The 24,407-nt window shown below is 37.6% G+C and overlaps 1 protein-coding gene across 3 annotated transcripts in view; it reads right to left on the bottom strand.

Annotated features, from left to right (window-relative positions):
• Positions 1-23,700, bottom strand: part of LOC136240296 (uncharacterized) — a 51,129-nt gene extending 27,429 nt beyond the window's left edge. For all 3 annotated transcript variants that reach the window (XR_010693766.1, XR_010693765.1, XM_066031241.1), the window contains exons 1-3: positions 23,426-23,700; positions 19,013-19,081; positions 18,819-18,965 (exon numbers count right to left, since the gene is read on the bottom strand). Coding sequence is in view for 1 of the 3 variants with exons in the window: in XM_066031241.1 (XP_065887313.1) it covers positions 18,819-18,965; positions 19,013-19,081; positions 23,426-23,641 (432 nt within the window). In the remaining 2 variants the exon portion in view is untranslated. The remainder of the gene's footprint in view (positions 1-18,818; positions 18,966-19,012; positions 19,082-23,425) is intronic.
• Positions 23,701-24,407: the final 707 nt, after the last annotated feature.

Raw genomic sequence — 24,407 nt, forward strand, 5'->3', positions numbered from 1 at the left:
TAATTAATCTCTTAAAATTACTATTTTAGCAAAAGTAAAATCAAACTACTGTTTGATGTATAAAAATTGAATCCCACAATCACAGCTTACTTGGTCCCCTATATAAGAGAAGGGCATAACAACTAAAAGTAAGTCTGCATGCTACAGTAGAGCATTTTAGTTATACCACAGGCACTTGTGCTTTGCCTGTATATACGCACTTGCCCTCGGGTGCATGCATATATATCAGGCGAAGTACTCATGCCCATGGTATAACCATCTTCTATATATATATATGTAACACTCTGCGTGGGCATTTCAAAGGCACCGCCAGTGCCATAATTTGTCTATTGCACTGCTGCAGACTGTAGCGAGTGCATTATAATTTATAATGCACTGGTTGCAGTTTTGTAGACCACAACGAGTGCATTATAAGTTATAATGCACCGACCGCAGTGCAATATACAGATATTGCACTGGTTGCGGTTTTGTGCAGCATACCACAAGTGTCGGTGGCAAAGACCACTACGACACCTCACCTAATAGGTGGAAAGACACTTCACAGATCACTCGAATTCTTTTATAGCCTGACATGTGAAGGTTGATTGTGGGCCATAACGTCACCAATATGTATAATGTTTACAAGCAGCCAATGGCGATCGAAAGAGCCAACGCGGGTGGCCACAACCCTAGTCTACATATATATAAACGTACTTATACACCTTACTAGTCTGGTGCCATCTTAGCCCAGATTAAACTGTAGTCCACTTCGACAATGACTCAATAAAACAAATATATTCTAAATAATACTAACCTTTACGTTCGATTGTGGGAACCAGTTTCGTCATGCCACCAGATTCGAGTTTAGCCAGTGTGAATAGTAAGAATTAGACTAGTATCATTTAGTAGTTAGGTTGTGTTTACTTAAACCATCTATTTAGCTGCTTTTTTTTCGCTCAAGAGAATCACTGGTGATTAGTCTGGTGCTTAGTCTATATGGCACACTGGCATGCTGAGCACTACATGATGAGAGTCCAACAGCGAATGCAAGTTAGTGATATAACCCATAGCGTACTAGCTTTCAATATCTCAGGTGGCTGCAGTACTGCAGGGAGAACGTCATCGCAACGTCTGGCTTGGTTACCCACAATCGATGTTAGAAACCTGGCCTTTATAAGTGTTACAGCTGCCTTGTGAGACTCTCCCCATCTATTAGGTGAGTGGTACATAACAGTTATACAATGTGCACTTGTGCTCTGCCTGTATAAACGCACTTGCCTTCGGGCCTGACGGCCCTCAGGCTCGTGCGTTTATATCAGGCAGAGCACTCGTGGCCGTTGTATAACTATATAATATATATATATATAAAGCTGTCTGTCTGTCTGTCTCCAACGCCTGTAACTCAACAACCAAAGCACGTATCGACACGAGACTTTAACGAAATTAAGCACTCATCATCAGTCTAGCAACTCCAAGTTCGTTAGTTTGTTGTTACAAACCGCTATGTGCTTTCTTTCGTTCTCTATAAAGTGTTGAAGGCGTTGGTGCAGAGGAAAGCTTGAGCTACATTCCTGTCAAAACCACGAACAAACAGCCAAAGCATTAGTGCATAGAAATGTTAACCCAGAGGTCCCAGGTTTGATTCCTGCCCATGACAATTTTTTTTCGTCACCTTTTTGTGAAATATTTTTTCATGTGTCCGCTATTGATGATGATTACTTGGCAATCTGTGCACGTATCGACACAATTCACATGCGAAATGAAATACTCACCATCTGGCTACGTTGCAAAGTTTATTACAAGCTTCTACGCGTGTTCCTTTGTCCGCTACAGCACCTTGAAGGCCATGATGTAGAGAAAACTTCAGCTGCATTCTATTGCTAATCACACGATAAACAGCTCAGCTGGTAAAGCACCTCCCTGAAGTTGTTGTGGTTACTGCTGTGACAATGTAGTGTGTGGGTTCGAATCCCGCCAGTGAAAAAACTTTTTTTTCGTTTTATACACCTTTTTGGTACATACTTTTTCTAACTGAACTTTTTTTCTCTCATAGTAAGTTCATAGCATCCTAGTATTGCTACACCACATATGGACTGTTTGAAAAGTATACAATAGCACATTTGATAAGTATAGGGCAGGCATGGGCAGGCCAATTAGGTGCAGTCTGTATGTTAGTCCCATGTGCTCTATTAGAGTAAGAGCCTCCTTGTTGCAACTACAATTCTTTGTGATGTGATGAAGTGTGTACCTGTGTATTTGCTCAAACCTTCAGTTGTTTGCAGTATAGCTACAACTTGCTGTAAATACTGTTGACCACATTATTGCAGCGCCTGCATGATAGGATAGCACCACATAATTCTGCTGTTTAGTTAACTCCATGTTCACATCACTTTAATTATTAGACTTGCATGGTGGTGAAATAAGGTTCATGATATCACCATGCATCCTACTCAATTTAGGACATGATCTTTAATGCTTCATTCCTAAAGCACTGATTCATGTTATTGCAGTTGATGTGAAATGGTCCTGCACGTAGGTCAGGTACCATGAATATCGGTATACGTATTGGTTTGTCTGTGTGTTTGTCCCATGCACAGTAAGTGTCTTCTCTTTGTAACTCTAATTCTTTGTGATGTTAATTCCTAAATTATAGCCAGGGAATGTGTACCTGTGCGTTAAGTTTGCTCAAACTTTTGCTTAATTGCAGTATAGCTACAACTGTTTTAATATTCTTTGTTGACCACATTATTACAGTGCCTGCATGATAAGGACAGCACCACATAATTTGCATATGTCTTGATAATTATTGGTTTAGCAATTCTGCTGTTTAGTTAACCCCATGTTCACATCACTTTGATTAGTGCTTGCATGATGGTCGAATAAGGTTTATACAAGAAATCACCATGCACGCATGCTACTTTAGGACATGATCTTTAATGTTTCATTCCCAATGCAGTGGTTCATGCTATTGTGGTTAATGTGGAATGTAGGGTAGGTACCAATGCTACTTACGTATACACTACAGTTACACTAGTTAGCATTGAATTCCTGTCATGGACATTACCTCTCTTGCTTAATTGCCTTCTGTTTCTGATTCCTAAAATTTTTCCTTACATTTGTTTGTTTACACTTTTGATTGATTACTGTTGAGCCACTAAATACTGCATCAAAGGAAAGAACAATGCTAGACACATTATAAAGACTAATAGCATATGCATGCCCCAGATATCTATTATAAGTATTATTCAGGGACATAGCTAGCAATCATCTTGAACCACAGTAGTGGTTAGAAATCACATATTTTTGGTAAAACTCCTAATAGAACACTCACCTAAACACAACCTTACAATGCTCCCCCAACCACAAAATAAGCGTTAGAAGTTAATTTTGGAAGAAATATAGGTCCACAGGAAAAAAAGAAACCAATAAAATTTTTCTTTTTTTAAAACTGAGGATACACCATTTTGTTCATAATCATAGAGTACAATAGTGCTGTATAGTAGGGACATCAAAGGTGTGGGGGTGATCCGTGATATAATATAACCCAAAAACCTGCTGCGATTTTTCCTCACAACGACATGACAGTATTAGTTGGGTAAAACAAGCTCAAAAGTGTCTTCAGATTGACCCGAAATGTTTCTGTCAAGTTGCTACAGAATTTTAAAAAAATGTTATTCAACAGGATTTTCTACTGCCTGCCTGCGTACCTGCCTGACACCTTCAGTCAAGCGTAGCGGAAAACTGGTTACAGCTACAGCCCTAATTATTTCACAGAAACGTTTCTAGTTTGCTTTAAAAAAACCTTTGGTATATTGATAAACATACAATCCCTGCGCTATTGTCTTACCTTTTATCCTTCTTTACCATGGCCATCAGTCAAGGTTCTACCGCTGAGTGTTAATAGACTACAGTACGGCTTCCATCTACCAGTGTATATTGCATCAAACTATTCGAATACACGTGGTCGCCGGTTACACCAAACTACACGTACGTGACTCGCTGTTGATATTGATCAGAGAGAGCAACTCACGGCAAACCATATAGCAAAGTGTAAGTCAATTAATATAGTTTATTTAGTAACAATGTTAAACAGAGTCGGGTCATCCAGGTTCCACTTAACAGATTATTCAGGTCTGACCCCACGTGCTAAATTAAATGTGGACTTGTTACTACACGTCATAGTGTAGCCCTGCTTTTTTTCGTGAGCCATGCCCCTTTACGTAAATTACTGTCTGTAGACATATGGTAGCCGCACCCATTCATCAGTCTGTAGGTATTCACGAATAATCCACACCCACTTACCTAAACTACTGTCTGTAGATATATGGCAGCCACACCCATTCTTCAGCCTATAGGTATGCACAAATCCACGTCCATTAGTCTGCAGGCTTATGTAGAACCACGCCCACTGATCAGTTGTTATTGTATGAGTCATAAGTAAAATAGTGCTGTGATTAACTCTTTTAAAATATTGTAACTGGTTTTGTGAAAAGCGGGCTATTTAGTGGTGATGAGCTTGCAAAAAAAAATTCACAAACAAGTATAAGAAAAAATTAGGATTTTTTAATTAGAGTACGGACAGTGTATAGTGCTGCAATAAAAAGTACTGAAACAAGCTGGATAGGAGTAGTACATAATGTCCAAATACTGTAAAACAATAAGTGAATATAAAATTCTTCTTATACTTGTTATTACTAGGACTGGGTCATATATAACCAAGTACATGTACCAATGGGACAACCTCACAACAGGGGCAAGGCATATACAGTGGTGATATCATGACATAGCCCAGAGCACAAATGAGGTACAAAACCTTTGATTCTATAATTATATTAAGCTCCTTTAAGTTTTATATTCAGTGTGTAGCTAGCATACTGTGATCAGAAGAATAATGCAAACAGTAGCTACTTCCATTGCTGCAATATAAAACACCATTCATATACTGCTCTATTAGAGTATATATCAATCTATAAGATAAACACACATAACTTAATTAACATAGCGATTTTAATTTCTAGTAAAACGTCATGAACTATGAAACTATATAGAGTAATTAACCAAAGACAGCACTGTATCATACAGTACGATAGTATTGTATAGTAGGGACAACAAAGGTATGGGGGTGATCCGTGATAAAATATAACCCAAAAACCTGCAGTGATTTTTCCTCACAACAACATAACAGTATTGGTTGGGTAAAACCAAGCTCAAAAGTGTCTTCAACTCGACCTGAAACGTTTCCGTCAAGTTGTTACAGAATTTTTCAAAAAATTCAATGGAATTTTCTACTGCCCGCCTGCCTGCCTGCCTGATGCCTTCAGTCAAGCGTAGTGGAAAACTGGCTACAGCTACAGCCCTAATTCTTTCGCAGAAATGTTTCTAGTTCGCTTAAGAAAAAACCTTTGGTATATTGATAAACATACAATGCTTGCACTATTGTCTTACCTTTTATCCTTCTTTACCATGGCCATCAGTCAAGGTTCTACCTCTGAGTGTTAATAGACTACAGTACAGCTTTCATCTACCAGTGTATATTCCATCAGACTATTCGAATACACGTGGTCATTGTTTACGTGTATGTGACTCACTGTTGATATCAATTAGTGAGAGCAAATCGTGGTGAACTATATAGCAATGTGTAAGTCAATAAATATAGTTTATGTAGTAACAATGTTAAACCAAGTTGGGTCATCCAGTTCCCAATTTACAGATTATTCGGGTCTGACCCCACGTGCTAAATTAAATGTGGATATGTTACTACACATCATAGTATAGCCCTGCTTCTTTTGTGAGCCATGCCCACTTACATAAATTACTGTCTGTAGACATATGGTAGCCATGCCCATTCATCAGTCTGTAGGTATGCATCAATCCACATCCATTATTGTCTGGAGGCTTATGTAGAGCCACGCCCACTAAACAGTTGTGATTGTATGAGTCGTAACCTAGTATAATAGTGCTGTGATTAACTCTTTTAAATATTGTGACTGGTTTTGTAAAAAGCAGTGGTCATGAGCTTGCAAAAAAACTCCACAAACAAGTATAAGAAAAAATTAGGAATTTTAAATTAGAGTAGGGACAGTGTATAGTGCTGCAATAAAAAGTACTGAAACAAGCTGGATCAGAGTAGTACGTAAAGTCCAAATACTGTAAAACAATAAGAAGTGAATATCCCTACTGTGCATTGAGTGTAGCACAGTAAGGATATTCACTTCTTATTGTTTTACGGACATTACGTACTACTCCGATCCAACTTGTTTTAGTACTTTTTATTGCAGCACTATACACTGTCCCTACTCTAATTTAATTTTTTCTTATACTTGTGGGTAATTATAAGTGTGCACTTTAGTATCTTACAGCTAAGTGACTGCTCTATTAGAGTATCTCGATTGTAACAGCATTTCATAAGAGACTTACTTCCAGCCTACTTCCATTATCTTGCAAGTGCCCTCTTTCTAACAGGCTGAATAGCTGGTGAAACCCAGCACTTAGTGGTATTTAATAAGTCATTTGTAAACAACCAGCTGTGATAAAACAAGTATAACCTGATAATTAATACTAATTTGTTGTAAATCTGTTTTTCAGTCCATCGTATCTTTCTAGGATCCTGCTATCTGATTAATGAGCAAACCATGCAGTGAACATGTGTTCCCAGCATGTCACATGCTAAGTTGCTTTGATCAGCATTAAATAGAATCGTCATACCATTTCACTCACCATGCAGCGCAATCATATGCTTATACAAGTCTTCAGTCAACATAGATCATAATCCTGGTTAGTGCACAGTGCTATGATGTAATCTTGATGGAATTTTTTGTTATTCTTCGTGATTAGTTGTATAATTAACTGATCTACAGGAAAATCTGTTTACTTTTTGGGGATAAAAACTACTTAGCTTTCCTTTCTGTGTCTTTATTCATGTCCATGACCTATTTTAAATGCACATTACAACCATTCTCAAGAAAATTTACTTCTTGTAGGTTCACTTTGCCATTGATCTCTGTAATAATTATGCTAATATGTACCCAATCCATTCAGGTTAACATGCTCATTTGAAAACCTATATCATTCTTTTTTTTAATGACAGTACATATTAAGTTCATGCTAGAGCAGCAATGTTGTTGCTATGTAATCACAGAGACATACATGTACCAGAAGCTATACCCAATTGCACATTGCTGACCACAATTTGCTAAACACTGCCTATAGTTGGATATATTAAAGTTGTATATAGATACAAAGTACACTCAGGATAGTCAGGAAACAATACACTTGGTGCTTGTTAACTCCGATACAGCTACTGTAGACTTGATATACATGTTTAGTACTGTGTAATAATACCAAGCACCACCAGTATGACGTGATATACATGTTTAGTACTGTGTAATAATACCAAGCACCACCAGTACTTCTTGTTACCTATCCATAAATAGATTCATAAAGAGTAAACAAACTAGAGATCATCAATAAAACAAAAGAAAATCAAGCCAGCGATTTCAATTAAATTTTACCTCAAATAAATATTTATACAGAAGCATTCTCAGTACTTATCTGCTCCTGATTTTTAGTCTCTACCATATCCATTTAGTCTAAATAGAGATCTGTGTGTGTGTGTGTGTGCTTAATATGCTGGCTTGTTTGACTCTTGTTTCTTAGATCTGTATTTCCCATATTTTAATTATTAAAAATATTTTTACACTAGTAAATTGACCTTGCATGATTGCATCACACTCACCACAGTTACAGAGCTCCGCGGACAGATTATTTTTGAAAATTAGGTGTTACATGTTTGAATTTTAGAGGCAGTTTTAGTCATTCTATTGTGGTATTGCAAAGAATGCGCATATGCAATTCATTAGCTATATGTAGCTCAGGCCTTGACTCTGGCTGAGAAGTACAAGCACTGGGAAGTAAAAGTACTAGTGCTTGTAACATAAAGAATAGGCTAGATTATTAAACCAATGTAGAATAATCTGTTGGTGCTTCCGTTTTTGGTTAAATATGTGATCCTCGCTCTGGTTATATCCATTTTAACTAATGCATGCCTAACCATTCAAAAATTTTAAAATACCAACTGTTGTTGTGAGGAAGCAGTGATCTGCTATGGATGACTCCAAAAAAAATTGATAACCGGTTTCAAATCCAGATTTTGTGATTGCAGTGTAATAGATAAAAAGCATGCGAACTAGGTTAATCTAGGGAGCCTGGGGGGTATGGTACGCTCCTTTGGTAGATATTCTTTGAATGTTGGATTATCTGCATGAGGTTAAATTTGAGTGATTTCAGTAGTTTATCAAATTGTGTTTGATTGTTCTGTTAGGGTCAGTACTCTCTATATAGGTGACTACTCTATTAGAGTTTCTTGAACTTGCACCAATTTCTGAAATACTAAAAAAAAAACATGCATGGAGCTGCCCCTGGGCAGACTCTTATTAGTGTATAAACCGTAAGTTGAACTAAACAGCATATAAATTGTTATAATGCAAGCATTTAGATTTGTCCAATGCTATATAATTCTTAGTTCAATCACCAATAGGGGGCAATTGCCTCTGTCACCTCACTACATTGTAGCTATGCACTTGTTATTACTGAAACATGAAGTGGCCATTTCACTTCAGTTTCAGCTATGTTCCACTTTTATATAACACTAGCACTGGTACCTGCCTTATGGTGCAGGACTGCTTACAATGAGTCATGCACTGTACACTAAGTTTAATCTTGTGGCTATTTAGTGACAACAATTTCTACACAGCATTGGAACCGAAGTATGAAACATCAATTGTTTATACTTAAAGCATAGTATTATTATAGATAATATGTGGTATATTGTGTACCGTAAAGTTGGGTTGTTAAGCACATGCACTTATAATTTTTGGAGAAAACTTTTTGTAAAAATCATACTATCTGTTAGGCGCATACACCTAATAAATAATTGTGTTGAGTGTAACACAGAATCACCACGTTGTGAGAGTAGCTAACAGTCGCCACGCCAGTGTGTAAGAATATTTGACTCCATTTCTGGGTGAAATCCTTCGTGACAAACAAGATTATCACTATCTAGATGGTTGATTTGCTGTATACATAGCGAAGGGAGACCTCAAGGGGGACGTAAGTGCTTGAGGAGACATTAATTTTTCAGTACTCTCAGGTTTTCTTGATGTTTCTTGCTGTGTGTAGCTTTATCGTCACATTTGCCAATGTGCGCTTATCATCCATGGTTAATTACAAGAAATGTGTATGCGCTCAAAAAATAATATGCGCTTAACAGATGCATGCACTTAACAACCCAACTCTACAGTATACCTAGAGTGTTTACCACACAGGTACAAATGGTGCTGGCAGTACCTGTCCTGTTATGCACACTATATAATTATGTAAAATCCTTAAAAATGCTGACAACAAAAGACATGAATTTGTAGATACCATATATTGTAGCATTGGTACTTGCTTCACAGTGCAGCACTTGCCATACTGTGTATGTTACGTGCTAAGGCCTATGTGCAGAACAATCTTTACATTAACTAAGCAATGGGAACCAATCGGTGCCATTCATGTATATACATATATATAGGTAGGTGTTGTCACTTTTAAAGAATGTGAGCTGTGTTTAGCTAAGCTAAGCCTTGTATTATCCCACATGTTTACCACAAAGATACAAACTATAAATGCAGTGTTAGTAATAACTATCATACAGGCTATACATGTAAAGGCACCATTTCAGATTCTACATGACATTTATAATTTACTGACTACAAAAAGGAATATAATGCAGCATGTAACATCAGTATACAGTGCCCTAGAGCACTGGTACCTGTCCTATGGTGCAGGAGTTTTACATGTTAGGAATTAGCTTCATAACTGTCAGGTAGTGAGTTCAAGTCCCAGGTAGAGCAGCTTTTTTTTTCACTTTGGCAATCTTTTTTGCTACTCCTTTTTTTGCTTTTGGCAACAACTTTTTAATGTATAATTTTTGATCTTTTCTTTCTATTCTGAAGCTTACGTGTACTTTTTCATGTTACATGTATAACTATAGCTAAATACACCAAGTGCTTTTATATGGTAGCATACAGGTGAATGATGATGATATTAGAAAATATTATACAGTCGTAGGGCATAGGGAACTGTAAGTATTCCTTTAGTGCATTAGCTGGAGCTTACATGGTTCAAGGCGGTACACATGCTTTTTAGTATGTTTGTTTAGTATACTAAAATAGTGCAACTATATGGACAATAAAACTGGACATGCACAGGTGACATTCTATCACCCTACTTGAATGTGTAACATAAGGCAAACACCCCCATTTTAGTGTTTTGGTATGTATTTGCAATAATTTTCAGCTTGGTACAACCAGTTTTATCTTCTTTCACTGTGTAGATTTCATGTCACCTTTCCATCTTAATTTGCATGTCTGTACCTTTTTTCAGTTTTCAGTGTTTGCAAGCTTTATGTCACTGTACATATAGCTGTGTCCATTGCACATGCATACAATTTTGATTCATTTTGGATGGTACCAAACTTTTCAATACAAAGGTTCATGTTACAAAGCATAGATTAAGTTCAAGTATTTTTGTACTTGCAATCGATACAGCTTATACTTGATGACAAGGTAGTATTGTTTTGTGGACTAACATGAATTGCTTCAGTGCTTTGACCCATTTTTTTTGTTTTACCTAGCTTATTGTTAGCTAAGTTAAGTAATTGTAAAATTTCAAAGAATGCAGAACATGTTGCTGTCAGACCATCAGTACTGGCCGCTATAAGCTTTAATAAGAATAATATATCATTAATTATACAGAATTTAATAGTGTAACTAATGGCATGTAAGGAATACATAGGTATCAGTCACAACAATATATCACCTTACTTGAAAAGCTACGCCCCACAAATGTATAATATTTTCTAATGTCATCATCATTCACCTGTATGCTGCCATAAAAGCACTTGGCATATTTAGTTACACATGTAACATGAAAAAGTACACATAACAATGCTTCAGAATAGAAGGGAGGAAAAGTATACATTAAAAAGTTGTAACCAAAAGCAAAAAAGATTGCAAAAGTGAACAAAAAAGCTGCTGTATCTGGGACTTGAACTCACTATCTGACAGTTATGAAGCTTACGCCTTACCCATTTAACCAAACAACACTTGTGATTAGGGATGAGTAAAACCTGGTTATAAAGGCATGCGTAAGTTGAATGGCTAAGGTGTTTACTTGCAGTTCACCATGCAGTTTGTACAAAAATTCCAGTGAGTTTTGCTCTACAGCCCTGCATTCAATGCGCTGTAGATGGAAAATGGCAGCAGTTAGAAACGTCTTTTAACAAACTTAGTGAAGCTAGATGATGAGTGCTTCATGAAGCAAACAAACTGCTTTGAAACGTGCAGTGGTTAGCGAGATAGCTGAGTGACCCGAATGGAATGTAGATGATTGCATTTTCAGCTTTATATAATACTAGCATTGGTACCTGCCCTATGTGCAGGACCATCTCCACATTAAACATTTTAATGCCACGAAGAGGGACTAAGCATTAAACACCAGCACTGCTAATGTAGCTATGTTGGGTACATGGTGATGTCACATTTTTTAAAGAGCATGAGATTTTCTTATGTCATTAATGATGCAAAACACTAAAGTTTATTGTTTGTGGTTTTGACAGAAATGTAGTTTAATTATTCAGTGCATCTTCCCTACCAGTGACTTCAACGTGCTGTATAGAACAAACGAAACCTTTGCTGCTTTACATGAGAACTAATGCAACAATAATTAATATATTGGGAACCAAGCATAAATATTAGTGTCCTATATTTGCTGTGTAGCATGTATGTCGATAGTGCTTTAAAGTACATGATCCTTATGCAGTACATAATAATTTATAGTGAAGCATGCATGCAAGGCTAGCTAATTAGTTAAACTGCATGCGAGCTAAGGCAATTGTATACAGTATACCCTACATTACATACAGGTTGTGTACACACGGTACAGTTTCAGTTTCTACATTTTGATGTTTACCTTACCGACTGTCACAAAGAGAAATGAACTTGAGCATAATTTAAAGTCAACATAATTTGCAGTTATAGTTACTGCATGGCAAGCAAAAGTTCAGAACTTGTCCTATGCACTTTCAGTTCTGATGTTGCAGTGACACATATACCTCTTGTCATACAAAAACCCAGTTTTGAAACACCTGCAGTGTAATTGACCACTAAGGTAATGTATGAATCTTTAGAGTGAAAGCATGTAAGCAGGACAGTGAAACAGTTGTGCCAGGTCGGATGCAGTTCCTTGGTGTAAACTATGGATCTGCATGGTTCCAGTATTATCATTTTTCAGATGCACAGTAGTATTTGTTCAATCATGCCAAGCTGCCTATTACTACAGCAGTATTGAGGTAAGTCTGAACAAACAGTTTTTCATGTCAGTGCACACCTATGTGCTTAAAACAAAGATGTAGATATTCTGGATACTGGTGAAAGAAGCTTTTACCTACTCTAATACAACACACTGGACCAACACACAGATGGACAAATATGTTGGCAATTTGTCTGCCCTGTCCCAAAAGTGCTATAAGAGTCCCTATTATGTGAGGTAATTCAGTGCCAGTGCTGAAAAACTGATCATAAGAGTTTGTAGATGAAGACTTGCATGGAACAGATACAGCAAAAAGGTGCACCAAAAAGGTCCCAAAAGTGAAAAAAAAAGTTATGACCTAGGCGGGGATTGAACCCTGGCTGGTTATAATAACTTGGGGTTAAGGGGAGGTGCACAAATCGCCACAGTTGTTTATCAGTGGTTTTGACAGGAATGTAGCTCAACTTTTCAGTGATCCTTCCCTACACCAGTGCCTTCATCACCCTATAAAGAGCGAACAAAAGCACGTATTGATTTGCTACAACAACACTCGAGTTGCCAGATGATGGGCGTTTAATTTCGCTAAAGTCCCGCCTCGATACGTGCTTTGCATGCCAAGATATGATGAGCTAAAAGTCGTGTTTTAAAAAGGTGTTCACAAAAAGGTACTGAGTAGAAAGAAAAAAATCTGTCAACACGTGGATTTGAACCCACGACCTCTTACACGCTAGTCAGGCGTTCTACCACTTGAACAGTATGTGCTGTGGTTTTCAAAGGAATGTTGCTCAAGTTTTCTCTACACCTTGGCCTTCTACGCGCTGTAGAGACCGAACGGAAGCACGCGTGAACTCGTGATAACAATCTTAGAGTAGGCGGATGATGAGCGCTTCATTATCAGCACAGACTATGTCGATTCGCGCCAAGTATGGTGAGTAAGCAGCGTGACCGTCAGACAGACAGACAGACAGACAGACAGACATTTTCAGCTTTATATATATAGATAGAATAGATAGATACTAGCATTGGTACCTGCCCTACATGCAGGACCATCTCCATATTAAACATTTTAATGCCAGGAAGATAATGCCAGGAAGAGGGACTAAGCATTAAACACCAGCACTGTTCATGTAGCTATGTAGAGTACATGGTGATGTCACATTTTTAAAGAGCATGAGGTTTCCTTATGCCATCCTGCTGAAATTAATGATGCAAAGCACTAAAGTTTATTGTTTGTGGTTTTGACAGGAATGTAGTTCAATTATTCTATGCGTCTTCCCTACCAGTGACTTCAATGTGCTGTAAAGAACAAACAAAACCTTTGCTGCTTTACATGCAGGACAACTAATGCAACGATATTAATATATAGGGAACCAAGCATAAATAGTGTCCTATATTTGCTGTGTAGCATGTATGTCGATAGTGCTTTAAAGTACATGATCCTTATGCAGTACATATAGTGAAATAATGAGCATGCAGGCTAATTAGTTAAACTGCATGTGAGCTAAGGAAATTATATATACAGTATACCTACATTACAAGTGGTGTACACATGATACAGTTTCAGTTTCTACATGATGTTTACCTTACCGACTGTCATAAAGAGAACTGAATGAACTTGGGCATAATTTAAATCCAACATAATTTGCAATTATATCAAGCAAAGGTTCAGAACTTGTGCTATGCTATGCACTTTCAGTTCTGATGTTGCAGTGACACATATACCTCTTGCCATACAAAAACCCACACCTGCAGTGTAATTGACCATTAAGATAATATACGATCCTTTAGAGTGAAAGCATGTAAGCAGGATTATAGTGAAACAGTTGTGCCAGGTCAGACGCAGTTCCTCGGTGTAAACTATGGTATCTGCATGGCTCCAGTATTATCATTTTTCACATGCACAGTAGTATCTGTCCAATCATACATGCTGCCTATTTACTACAGCAGTAATGAGGTAAATCTGAAAAACACAGTTTGCATGTCAGTGCACACCTATGTGCTTAAAACAAAGATGTAGATATTCTGGATACTGGTGAAAGAAGCTTTTACCTACTCTATTACAACACACTGGACCAACACACAGATGGACAAATATGTTGGCAATTTTCCTGCCCTATCGCAAAAGTGCTATAAGAGTCCCTATGATGTGAGTACCAGTGCTAAAAAACTGAGCATAAGAGTTTGTAGATGAAGAACAGATAGAACAAAAAGGTGCATCAAAAAGGTCCCAAAAGTAAAGAAAAAAAAAGTTATAACCTAGACCCAGGGGGTACGTAAAAACAGTGGACCCGGGGACCCACAAAAATCCAACTTGTCTTGGAACTTTTTACACTTCACAGTATTCTATACTTATACTAGGTACCTCTGCAAGCAGTCTTGCATGGCCAATCCACTTTTTTTTCTCTCACAGCGTCTCGCACGATGTTTACACCAATTAGAAATGATAAGCGCCTCTGAAAAAGTGTTTGAAGCTGATTGCATTAACTACAGGTCACTCGCTATTTTCCCAGAGCACAATGTTTCTAAACTATAGTAGCTAGGTGATATAATAGACTAGTTGAGCAGCAGGTGAACAATTACCAGCTAAGCCAAGCTATAAGCATGTTCCAGCAGCTCTTCATACTTCATGATGTATTTGCACAATGTTCCTATAGTATGTTCACGTTGAGCTGAATCCTCAAAAACATTTAATAACTCATGGATGCAATTACACACGATCTTGAAATTTGGCTCATTTGTAGTACTGCTTGACCCGCTAAAAATATTTCAAAATCTTGTTGTTCAAATGTTTGACATAATATTTATGGCCAATCAAAATTTTCACAATACATTTCCTATGGAGAAGCCATATAAATACAGTGTCCATTAGAGCCCTTTCCCGAACTTGTAATGGAGCCAAACCGTACGTGTCTGTTGTTGACACCTTTGCTGTTACCAATAATCATCTGGTTGGCAGAAATGTTAACTCTGTTGAGAAAAAATCTACTTTTAATTTTTAGCTGTTTTTCAGGGTTCAGCTCAACGTGAACATACTAATAGTAGCTAGGCGGCATAATATACTAGTATGTTTACTGTGCAGCAGGCAGTGACCTTTAAATGCAGTCAGCTTCAGACACCTTTTCAGAGGCGTTTATAATTTCTAATTGGTGTAAACATCGTGCGAGACGCTGTGAGAGAAAAAAAAGTGGATTGGCCATGCAAGACTGCTTGCAGAGGTACCTAGTATAAGTATAGAATACTGTGAAGTGTAAAAAGTTCCAAGACGAGTTGGATTTTCGTGGGTCCCAGGGTCCCCGGGTCCACTGTTTTTACCTACCCAGACCCAGGTTGGTTACAATAACTTGGGGTTAAGGGAGGTACACAAATCGCCACAGTTGTTTATCTGTGGTTTTGACAGGAATGTAGCTCAACTTTTCAGTGATCCTTCCCTACACCAGTGCCTTCATCGCCCTATAAAGAGCAAACAAAAGCATGTATTGATTTGCTACAACTACACTCGAGTTGCCAGATGATGGGCACTTAATTTCGTTAAAAGTCCGACGTCGATATGTGCTTTGCATGCCAAGATATGATGAGCTAAAAGTCGTGTTATAAAAAGGTGTGCACAAAAAAGTATTGAGTATAAAGGAAAAAAAATCTGCCAACACGTGGATTCGAACCCCATGCTAGTCAGGCATTCTACCACAGTATGTGCTGTGGTTTTCAAAGGAATGTTGCTCAAAATTTCTCTACACCTTGGCCTTCTAAGTGCTGTGGAGAACGAACGGAAGCACGCGTGAACTCGTGATGACAATCTTAGAGTAGCTGAATGATGAGTGCTTCATTATCAGCACAGATTGTGTCGATTTGCACCAAGTTTGGTGAGTAAGTGGCGTGACGGTCAGATGGACAGACGGCTTTTCAGCTTTATATATATAGATTACACATAAAGAACAGTATATGCACCTCTGCAAGCAATCCGGATACACTACTGAACTGAAGCCAGAATACTAACCCACAAATCAACACCTACATAGTAGTGGAAAAAGAAATGGGGCACATAGGAGGGCAAAGGTAAGTCAAAGATGCATGCATTGTAGATGCTGCAGTTGGTGAAAAAGACATCTTGTGCCAAAACAAAGTATAGCAGTGAAGAAATCAAGCTCGTAGCCTGAATCAGTCAGTTAAAAGCCATAGACGGCCAATTGTAAATTCTCCGGGTCCCCTGGCCAAAATTTCCAAATCGCATCATACTAACCGTCCAGTACACAGAACTACTTAGTAACCATATATCTACATACTTCCTATAAATTAAGGAGGTCGACTGTACTGTTTTTGTTTTCATAACAGTAACCACAAAGAAGTTATCAAACAACAAAGTCTAAACTTCGGTAAAAACCAGCCCAAACAAACAACGAAATCCCAACTAGCTATTAGCTAAGGTGTATTACACTCCAAAGAACTATTCTATACAGTTTACTTACAGTGCAATCCATTCCACAGTTGGTTTCTTCGTGATTTGCCCCATTTCTGCTGTTATTATTATTACTAGGACCGCGTCACATACAACCAAGTACATACACCAACGTGACAGCCCCCTGGTGAGGCTATTAGGTGGTGAAGGCACGATCCCCAAATCAACTCAATAAGTCACAGTAGTGACAGATACAACACAATAGTGGCATCGTAAATAAAGGTCACCAGTGACTAAAGTGCTAGTACATCATTGGTGTGGTAATGGCACAGTGGTGGTAATGGCACAGTGGTGTGTACACAGTATATGCATACAAAACCTACAGGAGATGCACAATACTGATCTCTTGTAGTTACATACAAATTGATTTATAATTAAATATATAAGTAACTTACTGTAGTTAAGTAATTAATTTTTGTAACATACTCAGGCCACTAGCACAGGTTGCTAGTGGACCCTCAGCATGGACTAATATTGTTTTCATGAATGTATAACCACTGTATCTGTATGTAGTTGTACCCATGCTGAAAAGCCTTATAAATAAATAAAAAAATAAAAAAATAAATAAATAAATAAAAAGCCAGGTGAACCAGATAAAGGAAGACAGCCAAGCCAGCCAGAGCCTAGTAAGCTAGGTAAAGGCAAAATGTACAATAATACAAGAAAACATTTAAAACATACCACGCTCTTACAAAACATTAGTACAAACAGACAACCAAACCGGTTAACCATAGCCTAGCAAGCCAGAAAAATATAGTAAAATATAAGACATATGTACATTACAATACAAACAAACATACCTGTCCTTGTGCAGCTGGCATGTCAAACCTATTCATCAGGTGTCCTGCAGCCATAGATACACGGAGCGCATCCACTGGCAGCTGGCATGGCGACTTGAGACTTAGTGTGTCAGCTGGCAACACTTTCAAGCACAATTGAACAGTAGTTCGCTCGTCTAAATAGCCATTTGAATCTGCTCGATTAGTAGTGGGTATATCACGTGCTGTTTTGATCGGCATTAAATAGAATTGTCGTACGTTTCTATCACCTCCACGGAAACATTCACCCATTATACAATTATCTCTTCATACAACATGGATTCTATTCCCGGTGAGTGTGAAGCCTTAGGCCTTGTAGTTTCCTCAAACATTATTTATTATTTATTTATTAATTATTTATTTATTTCATTCATTATTAATGACGTAATTTTAACCGCATTTCGTATTATTCTTAGTACTTGGTTGTATAATTATTATTATTGTTTACTGAGCAGTCAGCCCTGCTGCTGTACACGCTTATCTGCACTCGTGTCCACCATGACATGTCTGGGATAAAGCAGCCAACTGTTGACTTTACCTGTTTCCATCGATCGACGTATAACACTTTTTTTGTTATCAGCTACTAGGTTTTAATTCGAAGAACAATTTAATTCGCCTATTAAAACAGGTTACACTTTACGCTATTACATAACAAACGCGCACTAGTCCAGGAAGGATCCGGTTATCCCACAAATGGGACCTTAATGGGCGTGTCCGTTTCAGTACTAGCGCATCTTGCTATGAAACACATTTTACAAGTTATAGCGGGCTAAAGTTTATTCTATGAGTGAATTATGATGCCATGCCACCATATGCGTGGCCGTTAATGGGTTAATTAGTTAGTATAAAATTTTTATAGAAACTTGTTGGGGTTGGCATTTGTGGGCTTAGCTATATCTATTCAATATTGTCAAGCTGTCATGAAGGAAAAGTGAGGCTATAGTGCTTGGTGCTAGTTTTGCTAACTGCCATGATCTCTAAGACAATACAGTATGGTAACAGTACTATCATGTTAATATTGCAACAACAACAAAAATCACAAGAACCCTAAGCACAATATGTCTGAAAACATTATATCCCCCAAATTTCTGTGTACAAAATTAACCGTAAAATATCGGTATCAGTGGTTACAAATCTACATGGCCAGTAATTAAATACATGGTATTGATTTTACATGCATCCACACATTCCACAGCATTCCACACAAGTACACTTACCTCAGTTCTATCAAAACACAATAGTGCTCTAGTTACAAGTGTTAGCAAAAGTAACAAGAAAACAATTAATGGAAACATAAAATTAAAAAATTTCTTGATCTTTGACTCATGTAATTCCATTTCAACTGAAAACTTTCTCCATCCAATCTAAAGATCAATGATGCTCTATCTTGTATATGTACAGCTATGCATACCAATTTTAAGAAGATGAGGTAAGGAGTTATTATAGTTCTGTTGCAAATTTCCAGTGCTTGACCAGTATTCTATAATAAAACACAAAACAATAAGTTATAATTATGTATCAAATTAAGTTATATTTACAATGTGCAGATAAGGTCCTCGAAGACCCAAGGTCACATTATTAGGGCTTCAAAGGTAAATGAAGTGTTTTGTTTGCTTAGTGACGAGCTAAGTAAAACAACCACACGTTTTCTTCACAGAATTTCTTAGAATATTGTATACAGCTTTGTTTCTAAGTGGTCTTTAACACACTGAAGAGGATGCACGCAGAACTTTCTTCAGAGTAGTTGGATGCAATTTTGGGCATGAATCAGATTGACACGTGCACAGACTGACAAGTATAGGTAGAAAGACAGGTACACAACCTTTTCGGTTTTATGTATTTATTATTATTAAGACTTTATAGGAGATCGATCCTGCAGTCATCTGATTTACACTCAAACACTTACAGGAGTCTGCCAGGTGATCAGGGTGCTTTCTCCTTGTTAATTTGTATCCATAGATAGGCATATGTTCCATACAGATGCATAATTAACTCATCCACTTGCTGAAACAGATGCTGGTAACCAGCAAGGTTATATATCTTATGACTCAGAAGCACAACGGATATGATATCTTCTAGAGATGTACCGATCTACCGATCTACCGATCTAGTATCGGATTGGTGCCGATCTTGACAATTTGAGCAAAATCGGTAGAACCAATTTTCTGTTGAAGCCACCAATTCATGATACCGATCTTTCTAATCACCATTTCTTCAAACATACTAGACTTCTTCTATCATCTCTCTGCTCCATTTATGAAATAAGCTTGCCTGGCGCTCATTGAAACTACGAGAAGCCATATAAATACATGTGAGTTTGCTGTTTAATTACTGAAACTTACCCTTGAACTTACCGGCAGAAAACAATGAATGGTGCTACACCATATCAAATAGACTAAACTATTAGAATCTCTACTACAACAGCCTACAAACCATTCCAGGCAAGGCATGCATTAAAATATTTGTGGGTGCTGTCACTGCTGATTGTCTGGGTGGTGTAATTGAGGCCACACCACCATTGGATTGACTCTAGTAACAGTGCTGTGATCATCATTCAGCTAACAATTAACCAATTAGGTTAGTCTGAGATTATAAAATGCTATAAGAACTACCTGTACAAGATCAGTCATCACATTAGACAACTGATGTCAGATCGGTACAATATCGGTAGGATCGGAAATAAATTTCCTAGATCGGATCAGTATCGGTAAAGCTCAGAAATGCTGAATCGGTACATCTCTAATATCTTCTACTGTGTGCATTCAAGGTCTGTTAGAAGGTAAGTTCACTGAACTGACACTGGCTATGAACAAGCAAATACAAAATTATAAAGCAATTATCAGTATTTACTGGTTATTGCATAGATCCTTTGGCTTTAGTATTAGATCGGTACGTATTTTTTGTATAGTAGAGTACTACTATGATTGTCAGATACATAGATAAGAAGAAATTTTGCGTAACAACAAGCCTCGTGATTGGCTTTGGGAATATTAAGAAGTAAAATCCATGTAAAAACAGCCAATCTGTATAAAAGGTAAGGTATTCAAAAGCCTTGGTAAAAAAAGTTAATGCCATCATTGCTTTCACAACTTTTTTTCACCCAGGTGCAAGCTTTTGAAGGCCGCACCCTTTTATATAGCTTAGCTGTTTTTGCAAAGTATACCACTGGAATTCTAGGTTATACTAAAACATTCTTTGTGCATTATAGTAGAATTCCTTATAAAATTAGAATAGTACAATAATATCACACTACTGGAGATTTTGTCCATGAAAATCGAATGAAAAAAAAATTCAACTTATAAAAAGTAAAATTTTCATTGGGTAACTCCAATGAAATTTTATTTTCATAGCATTTTCATAGGACAATTCAATAAACACTACTGGACAATATATCCATGCTATTACCATAGAATTCCCATGATCACCTTGAAATACCCATGAAAGTTTCAGTTGGTATTTTTCATGGGTAATGAAATACCTATGAAATGCATGGAGCAAAACAATGTACCAATGAAAAACCCATGAACGAGTGAGTTTTTATGGGTTTGTATGTATGTACAACCATGAAAAACCTGTGAAATCGCACCAATGAAAAATGTATGGAAAGCCTATGAAACACATTCATAGGTTTTCCACAGGATTTTCATTGGAGTGATTTCACGGGTTTATCATGGGTTGTACATACATACAAACCCATGAAAACTCACTCGTTTATGGGATTTTCATTGGTACATTATTTTGCTCCATGCATTTCATAGGTATTTCATTACCTATGAAAAATACCAACTGAAACTTTCATGGGTATTTCAAGGTGATTATGGGAATTCCACGGTAATAGCATGGATATATTGTCCAGTAGTGAAATACCCAATGAAAAATTACCACTAAAAACTGGCTTTTCATGGACTTTTCATTGGTAAATTTTCATTTAATTAGTGCTATGATGTAAAATTTCATTGCGGCCACCCAATGAAAACTTTGCTTTTCACAAGTTGAACATTTTTTCATTAGATTTTCATGGACAAAATGTCCAGTAGGGTCTCCTGAACTCCGGCCACAGAAACTCTATACCTCTTGAGCTCTCCCACCAACAAATTAAGTTTTCTATTTACAAATGAAGTACTAGGAGGACCACTCCTCTGACTAATACGGATGTCACCTGAAATTTCAGTCAAAGATTGAACGTTCCACAAGCAAATGATTAAATCATTAAGTCATTTCCTGCACATAATAAAAGCTTGTCACTCACTATAGCTAGTGCAACACAAGAACCTTCTCTTGGGTTGCAAGCCCAAGGAAGGTAAAACCACAAAATGATATCTGGAACACACTTCCACACAATACCAAACATAGCTAGTTGGCTTTCACCAGTGTTTGTAGCTCCAATAACAACAAATACTGCCCAGGGGTCACCACAAGGAGGCACCAACTAATAAGAAAGACTGACTCCTCCTCCCCCCCCCCACACACACACACACACACACTCACAAGTTGCTACAACCATGACAGTATATTAGTCACGACCTGATTTAAAATCTATAATCCATTTTATAACAGCTTGACCAGGGTTGGCCAGTTTTAAATAGGTTATAGCATAAACATGGAGCTTATAATGAGTTACTATCACTCTACATAACAATGCAAAACAGATTGAAAGTCTCAACAGCATAAACAGACTCTAATATTTGTTGCTGATTTCACTTCAGGTTGAAGTTTTTGGGTATTTCTCTTAGCTACAAAATTATGACTTTTCATGGTCTTTAACACATCTGTAGCTAGTAGCTAAAGGTATCACATAATATGTGAAAGATCTATATATGCTTACACATATCTTATAGTTAGATCTACTGCAATACTGTAAATAACTATACAGCTAGCTGGGTGATGACAATTAACAGTATGATACAGCCTGTAGCTAATAAGAACTACTGGTAACACAGAAACGGTTGCATACATTATACCTATGTTGTGCCAGCAGGTAGCCATCTGCTGGCAGTGCAGCAGCAGAGCAGTAACGTATCAAATTTGCTACTGTAAGCCTATTAGCTATTAGTTTCAAAACAGGTTGACCAGTTTTGAAATGGGTTGACCTATTATGAAACGGGTTGACCTGTTGTATAACAGGTTGACAAATTGTTGACTGGTTTTGACATGGGTCTAAACAATTGACAATATTAAATCTGGTCAGCCAGTTTCAAAATGGGTGACCTGTTTAGTAGCAGGCCAAATTTCGAATCAGGTAGGTAATTACAGTGACAGAGAGGACTAATGCACCTATATTATTTGTACAGACTTAAACAGAGGGAATAGTGGGGAATTTAGTCCTGTAGGATTTGTTAGAACAAAAGTCTTGCTCTGAAATTCAGATCATGTGTGCAGGCTTGTAGTGGGCTGTAGTCTGCATGAGCCTGTAGTTCGCATGACTACATGTGACTAAGAATAAAAAATCCCAGGAGGTATGATTCTCCGTACGGAGAATATACTATCTAAGGTAGGCGGGAGTAACTTCGTGAATACTTTGCTTTTTCGTTTATAACTTTCGATCTACTGAATCGATTTTAACCAAAGTTCGTTGTGTTTAGCGCGTACATATGTACTCTCAGCATACCAACTTACATGGGATTTGAGCTTATTGCTGAAGAGATATAGCACTAAACATCCGGTGGTGTCAAAAAACGCGTTTGGGGGTAACTTCGTGAATTTACGTATTCTTGTGTTTCTCCCTATAGAGTAGTTAAAATTCAATTCACGAAGTTACCCCCACCTACCTTATGGAATGATTAATAGGTGGATAAATTACTGAATCATTAAAAATAGAACTTACCAGAGAGTTTGCACTAGAAGTAGAGCTGTCGAGGAAAGATCTTCTCCCATCAATAATTTCAGTGTCAATAGTTTGATCGAGAGATAAGGACAAGGCGCGTGGTGAGCTGATGTCCGAAGGTGACAGCAAGTTTGTACTTGTATCGGTAGAGTAAAGCTCGATATATTCAGTATTCAAAGTACATTCATTCAAATTACTATTCAGTGAAATCGCCATCTTCAGCGTTCCTTCCTTTTCAGCTTTTGTTCTGTTTGTCTGGTACCGCCCCCTCGCGCCTGTAAAATTTAATTATTTGAGTCACATGTGTCACGTGACAATAATAGCCGCCAGCTGATTTAGGAGTTGGTGGAATTTGGGAGCCCCAAGTTGATGCTTGATACTGATGTTCATTCATATTGCAGTCATTAACTTCAAGCTGTACATCCTTTGGTATCCTTTCTCAAGTATTTCTAAAATCAATTTACAGGCCTCTGGAATAACTAAGCTTCTAAAAGATCTTGATCCATCAAAAGCAGCAGGACCCGACCACATCCCTGCTAAATTTCTGAAGATGTTTGCTGAAGATTTGACTCCATGTTTGTTCATTTTGTTTTCAGCTTCCTTTAAACAAGGCATAATCCCTCAGTACAGATTGGAAAAAAGCAACAGTATCACCTATTTTCAAGAAAGGATCACGATCCGACCCAGCTAACTACAGGCCCATTTCACTCACTTCTTTATTATGTAAAGCTTTAGAGCACATTATTTACTCGCATGTGATGGGTCATTTAGAACGTAACAATATCCTCTCAACCTGGCTTCCACCAAAAACGCTCTGCTGGTCTTCAACTACTATTAACCGTCCATGACTTAGCATCCAGTTTAAATGACAATGCACAAACTGATTGCATACTGCTGGATTTCAGCAAGGCTTTCGACAAAGTTTCCCATAAACTCTTACTGTTAAAGTTAAGGTACTACGGAATTACCGGAGAGACAATTA

Source organism: Dysidea avara, chromosome 12 (genome assembly GCF_963678975.1).
Source record: "Dysidea avara chromosome 12, odDysAvar1.4, whole genome shotgun sequence".
Taxonomy (NCBI): Eukaryota; Metazoa; Porifera; class Demospongiae; order Dictyoceratida; family Dysideidae; genus Dysidea; species Dysidea avara.